The sequence below is a fragment of the Mus pahari genome, chromosome 17 (assembly GCF_900095145.1).
Source record: "Mus pahari chromosome 17, PAHARI_EIJ_v1.1, whole genome shotgun sequence".
NCBI lineage: Eukaryota > Metazoa > Chordata > Mammalia > Rodentia > Muridae > Mus > Mus pahari.
In genome coordinates this window covers 46,546,984-46,553,269 of record NC_034606.1, presented here as the reverse complement: position 1 = coordinate 46,553,269, position 6,286 = coordinate 46,546,984, and the positions used below count along the sequence as shown (strand labels likewise).

General features: G+C 44.4%; 1 protein-coding gene across 1 annotated transcript in view; it reads right to left on the bottom strand.

The window, feature by feature from the left end:
- Positions 1-1,013: 1,013 nt before the first annotated feature.
- Positions 1,014-6,286, bottom strand: part of Xpnpep3 (X-prolyl aminopeptidase 3) — a 46,771-nt gene continuing 41,498 nt past the window's right edge. Inside the window, exons 9-10 of the mRNA XM_021216264.2 lie at positions 5,136-5,256; positions 1,014-2,764 (exon numbers count right to left, since the gene is read on the bottom strand). Coding sequence (XP_021071923.1) covers positions 2,598-2,764; positions 5,136-5,256 — 288 coding nt within the window. The 3' untranslated portion in view covers positions 1,014-2,597. The remainder of the gene's footprint in view (positions 2,765-5,135; positions 5,257-6,286) is intronic.

Genomic DNA, 6,286 nt, shown 5'->3' with positions numbered 1-6,286 from the left:
CAGCAAGAGCAGCCTGGTCACACATTTGAGGCAGCTGAGGCATCTCCATTGTTTTCTGGATGGTTCTAACTGTCAAACTGAAATGCTTGGCTGCCAAGGTTAATCTGGGACTCAATGGGTAGCGGGTTGGACCATAGACCAAATTCACCAGAACTCCATCAACGCTACCCTAACCACCAGTAACAACCAGAACTTGACTGTAATGTAAGCAGAAGTCAGTTTCCTCTCCAACTCTGTTATACATAAAAGCAATCCAGGCTTTCAGCTAGAAAGGTGAGAACTACAGACGACGACTTAAAGAAAGGAGGGAAAGCCACCCCAAGCGAAGGCTGTTTGAGCACAGAGCCAGGTGGGTGAGAAGCCATGGTAATGGATTATTCTTCCTTCTTTACAAGTAGGTTAGGTCTGAGACCCAGAAGATGGACAACGGGCAGAAAGGACAGACTGGGTGGGCAGTCTCCACTGCTACAGCCCTCAGGAGAGATTGATAAGGCCTTGTGGATGTAGTCAGAGGCCATTTGTGTCCTAATGTTTCGTTCTCACACTACCTTTGTCCCCTGCTGGCTTCTAGGTGTACTGTGAATTTTCTTAAGATGTGCCAGCTACCTGCACTGCAGAGACTGCTTGCTAATCTTCTAGCTTGCACTTCCCTAACAGAAATATGGGAAGTGGGGGGCAGATCCCATAAAACCCTTGAATTTATGTTGTAGCAGTTAGCATGTTTTGTTTATTATACTCAGACTTAAAAGAAGTTAACACACTAGCTCTTAGGGCTTCCCTCTACCACATAAGCTTTTTTTTTTTTTTTTTTTTGAGACAGGGTTTCTCTGTGTGGCCCTGGCTGTTCTGGAATTTGATCTGTAGATCAGGCTGGCTTTGAACTCAGAGATCTGCTTCAAGTGCTAAAGGACTGTGCCTGGCTCATGCAAGGTTTTGAATCAACCATTTGTATTCATCCAGCCCTAACTTGCTTACCTTGTAATCTGGGTTGTACAACTGAACCTGATGCTGTGTTTAGGGAAAGAAACATGACTCTGCCACTGCCTTGCCATGCCATCCCTAGCATTAGAGTAAGAGGTGGACCATAGGGTATTCACAACTACTGAGTGCATCCCATATATTTACTTTTATTGGTAGTACAGGTATCTAACACAAGACTGTAACAGTACCTTTTACTTTGTTTTAATTTTTAGATAGGGCCATCATATAGCTGTGAGTGGCTTGTGACTTGCTATGTTGACCAGGCTGGTCTGGGCCTTGACCTTATGACCATATTCCTGACACTGCATTCAGAATGCTGAATTACAGGCACTAGCCACTATGCCCATACTGAGTTTGTCATGCTTTTGTTTTTTAAATTAAAAGGAGGTTTACTGGGAAGCTGATTCAGGCAAGTTCACTGGCCCCAAGGATTGAGGCCAGGGGAATCACCATGGGGAGTGGGCAAGAAAAAACATCGCATTGATGTTGACAATATATGGTTGCAAGCAGCTATGTGGATCAATTCATTAAGAACCTATAAAGAACTGAGTGGTAGTAGATAATGCTTTTAATCCCAACATTTAGGGAGGCAGAAGGAGGCAGATCTCTGAGTTCAAGGCGAACCTGGTCAACAGATGGAGTTCCAGTATAGTCAGAGCTACACAGAGAAACCTTGCTAAAAACCAACCAGCCAACCAAACACACCCACGTGCACACACACACACACACACACACACACCCACCTATAAAGGTAAGGTGGGCACAGTGCAGGAAGATCAATAATTTGAGGCCAGCCTGGACTACATAAGATCCTGTCACAAAGCACAGCAAGGACCTATGAAGGACCTGAGGCACATAGTGACATTTTGTCTAAGAAAAGAACCTGTGAGAGAGGAAGGTGGACATTTGAAAAAAAATCTCCTTTAAATGGAAGAAAACAGAGTTCAAGGTCTGGATCTGTGGAGGCGCATAGATGCTTTCCTTTCTCTTTCATTTTCTTCTCTAGAAGAACCTAGACACTTTCCATGTCCTGTGCAATCAAATGGCAAGAAAGATCCCAGACTCTTTTTGGCTGACTGTGTTGCTGTATTCTGGCTGAATGGAAACACAGCAGGGCACCTGTGTTCCCTGAGGACTGAGAGATCCCAGTGGGTGTGCAGACCCTGGACCAGGAGGCAGAGGCCATGGCAAGTAAGTACTGGCCACCTCAAACACCGACAGGGATCCTGTAGCATGGGCTGGAACTTTGGTGAGAAGTTAAACATGCGGGCCTCACACAAGCATCTTAGGATCTTAGAAGAAGTGCAGAAAGGGATGAAGAGAGTTTTCTGTTGACTGGAATGCAGGGGGACATATGACCATGTCCTTACTTTACACGCACATGTTAAACTTTCTCCATCATTAACTTCTCAGAATTAATGTCACTAAAGTTCTAGTAACAGATTCTTCCAGAATCCACGTTTCCAGATTTACATCTATTCAACGTGAAAATGTCCTTGCTCATTTGGCTGTGCAGTTCCCAGGGAAGCTGTACCTAATCCCCACACAGACACTGACTACCTGCATAGCAGGGATGCCAGTCTTGGACCTGGGCTGCACGTATGCCACACTGGTAGTCAGGAGGTCCTGCTGCAGATCTGTTCAATGTCATTCATCTCTTTGGGACAATCTGCAGAAAGGATAAGAGGTGAGTCCTGAGTCACCACTACATCGTCCTCAATCCGAACTCCGAGCCCTCGGAACTTCTCTGGGGCATCTCTGTCGTCCTCTGGGATATAAATGCCTGAGAACAGAGGGGGGGACTGTGATCAGTGACAGTAACCAGTGGATCAGAAGCAAGCTCACCTGTTTCAGTTTCCTCATTTGTGCCTGATAGCTCTTCACTGCGTGTACCTCAGAGCTCTGAGAACTAGATGAACTAGTGCACACAGTAGAGCTGTGTACAGGAAGCTCGGTCAGGTGGCTCTCATTAGCTAGCATTACTACTGCTGTAGCCGTTTGGTTTAGTGGACTACAGGCTGCATTGAACTGTAAGACCAGTTATGATTCTGTCATAGTCTAGTGGTTCAGGTAAGCCACTAATTTATAAATATGTTATATATAAAGGAACCATAAGATTATTTAAATGTGTCTTTCCTTGCCTAAAAATTCTATGCAGAACAGTTATTTAGCTAAAATACAGTATGAAATCAGCTGTGATGGCATGCACCTGTACTTAGAAGACTAAGGAGGGAGTATCAGTGTGGCTAGATAATATGTTTAAGGCCTGCTTACAATAAACAGTTAAGTCCAACTCAAGAAAACCCCAAAAATGAATTAGAAAAAAGACAAAGTATATTAAACCATATTTATAACATAGAGGTATTAGCCAAAGCTACAGAAACTGTCACTATGAAGTTCTTTTTTTTTTTTTTTAAAAAGATTTATTTATTTATTTATTATATGTAAGTACACTGTAGCTGTCTTCAGACGCTCCAGAAGAGGGCGTCAGATCTTGTTACGGATGGTTATGAGCCACCATGTGGTTGCTGGGATTTGAACTCAGGACCTTCGGAAGAGCAGTCGGGTGCTCTTACCTGCTGAGCCATCTTACCAGCCCACATCTTTTAACTCTTATGCTTAAAAATACACCTTAAAATCTGAGTGCTGTGGCTGTGGCTCACAACAATCCGTTACAAGATCTGACTCCCTCTTCTGGAGTGTCTGAAGACAGCTACAGTGTACATAAATATAATAAATAAATAAATCTTTAAAAAAAAATCTGAATGCTGGGCTGGTGAGATGGCTCAGCAGGTAAGAGCACCCGACTGCTCTTCCAAAGGTCCTAAGTTCAAATCCTTCGGAAGAGCAGTCGGGTGCTCTTACCCACTGAGCCATCTCGCCAGCCCCCACACTATGAAGTTCTTTTCCCTCAAATAAGCTATAAGAAAAAAAGGTCTAAATGTATGTATGAGACATTAAGGGGCTGGAGAGATGGCTGAGCGGTTAAGAGCTGACTGCTCTTCCAGAGGACTGGGTTCAATTCCCAACAACCACACACAACTGTCTGGAACTCCAGTTCTATGGGATCTAACATCTTCCTCTGGCTCCCACAGACATTGCACACATGTTGTGCACAGACATTCACCAAGGCTGAACACCCATACACATAAAATAAAAATAAAGATTAAAAAAAGATTAATGTACATTTGGAAAAGTCTAGACATTCCAGGAACTTTTTGTAACAGTCTCACATAGCTGAAGCTGGCTTTGAACTTTCAATCTTCTTTTGTGCTGGGACTACAGGCACACACCACTATGCCTAGTTTCCAGACACTCTTCCTAAATCTCAAGTCAAACAGACGTCAGGACTTGCACAGTAAAGAACCTCCAAAGTAGCTGCTCATGGTGGCATCCTAGTACTCTGGAGGCAGGGGCAGGCAGATCTGAGTTTGAGGCCAGCCTGGTCTACAGAGTGAATTCTAGAAAAGCCAAAGCAACACAGAAAGACGCTGTTTGGAAAAACCAAAACCAATCAACCAACCAGCCAACCAACCAGCCAACCAACCAACCAACCAGCCAACCAAACAAAAGAACCTGAAACCATCCCCAGATGCTCTTCAATAAATAAATAAATAAAAGCCTGGCAACTGTAGTGGCCATTACTAAATGGAGTAGCCTCCAGTGCCACAGAGCAACATGACTGACTGCTCCTTCACGGGACAGTAAGAGGCATTTCTCAGTCCTAATGCACATAATTGAGACTTTGGGCTCCGTTCTCACAATGCCAGCGGCCTCATCTTTAACAGTCAGCCCTGCTAAAAACACTGAGTTCACACTTTACTACTCCACTCTGCCTACTAGGCAGGCACTTCCTTGAACCAGCTAACTGTCTGTGGGAGGATGGTGGGTAGTTCACTGTAGGTAGCAGGATGTTGCAACTCAACACTACTAACTATGAGACTATCATGAGTTGGCTCTGGCAAAGGCAGGATTAAAAAAGATTTATTTCTTAATATCGACTTACAGAAAGTATTTGCCATCTGTTGTTTATTGGAGGAGTCAAATTAAACAAACTGTGATGTTAAATAAGAAAGCTCTAGACAAACCTACACATTTTATGTTACGTAAATAAAAATAAGTAATGCATACTTTGGGATTAACCCATCCCTTACCTGGTTCAACTGTGATCACCATTCCAGGCTGCAGAGGGAGTGACCGAGGCATGTCTGGAGTGTCATGGACATCCATCCCGAGGTAATGGCCAACATGATGAGGGCAGTATTTTCGAGCAGCCTGGAAAAGATAATTACCACAGTATCATTAGGACAATGAATGAGCTCTTAAGGAAAAACTGGCATGTATAAATCAGTGACATGTGATGTTAACTGTCAGTTTCTATGATTTATGTTTAACCTATCCTTGGACAAATGCTTAAGAGACCTGAAAAACTGCAACTTTTTGGGGTGTGTGGTGTGTGGCATGCCTGTGTGTGCATGTGTGTGCCTGTGGAGGCAGGAGTTGATGGTGGATGTCTTCCTCTACAGCTTTCCTTGATTCCTGATCGACTGGTTGGTCGGTTGCTGGTGCTCTTGTGTGGGTGTACATGCCTAACGTGTATGTGGAGTCAGGAGCACAACCTGTTCTCTCCTCCTACCATGTAGGTTCTTGGGACTGAACTCAGGTCATCAGGCTTGGTGGCATGTGACTTTATACAAGGAACTATCTTGTCATCTGCCCCCCACCCCCCCAGCTGTGTTTTTTTTTAAGACTTCTTGATGAGCTTGAAGCTCATTGGCTGGCTAATTAGGTGGTGGTGAGCAAGTCCCCAGAGGTTCCTTTGGTCTCTAGCTCCCAGAGCTGAGACTTTGGGAACAGGCTGCTGTGCTCAGTCTTTTTGTGTATCTATGTGTACTTTGTATCTACCTCATGACCTAAGAGGCCTGAAGAAGGTATCAGATCCCTTGGAACTATAGCTACAGATGGTTTTGAGCCTCTATGTGTGTGCTGGGAACCTGAGTCCTCTGGAAGGACAGCCAGTGCTCCAAAACTCTGGGCCATCTATCTAGCCTCTACACCTACCTTCATATGTGGATGCTAGGGATCTGAAGTCAGGTCCTCATGCTTGTGTTAGAAAGTACTTTACTGCCGGGTGTGGTGGCGCACGCTTTTAATCCCAGTACTCGGGAGGCAGAGGCAGGTGGATTTCTGAGTTCAAGGCCAGCCTGGTCTACAAAGTGAGTTCCAGGACAGCCAGGGCTATACAGAGAAACCCTGACTCGAAAAACCAAAAAAAAAAAAAAAAAGATCTTTTGTATTGATACAT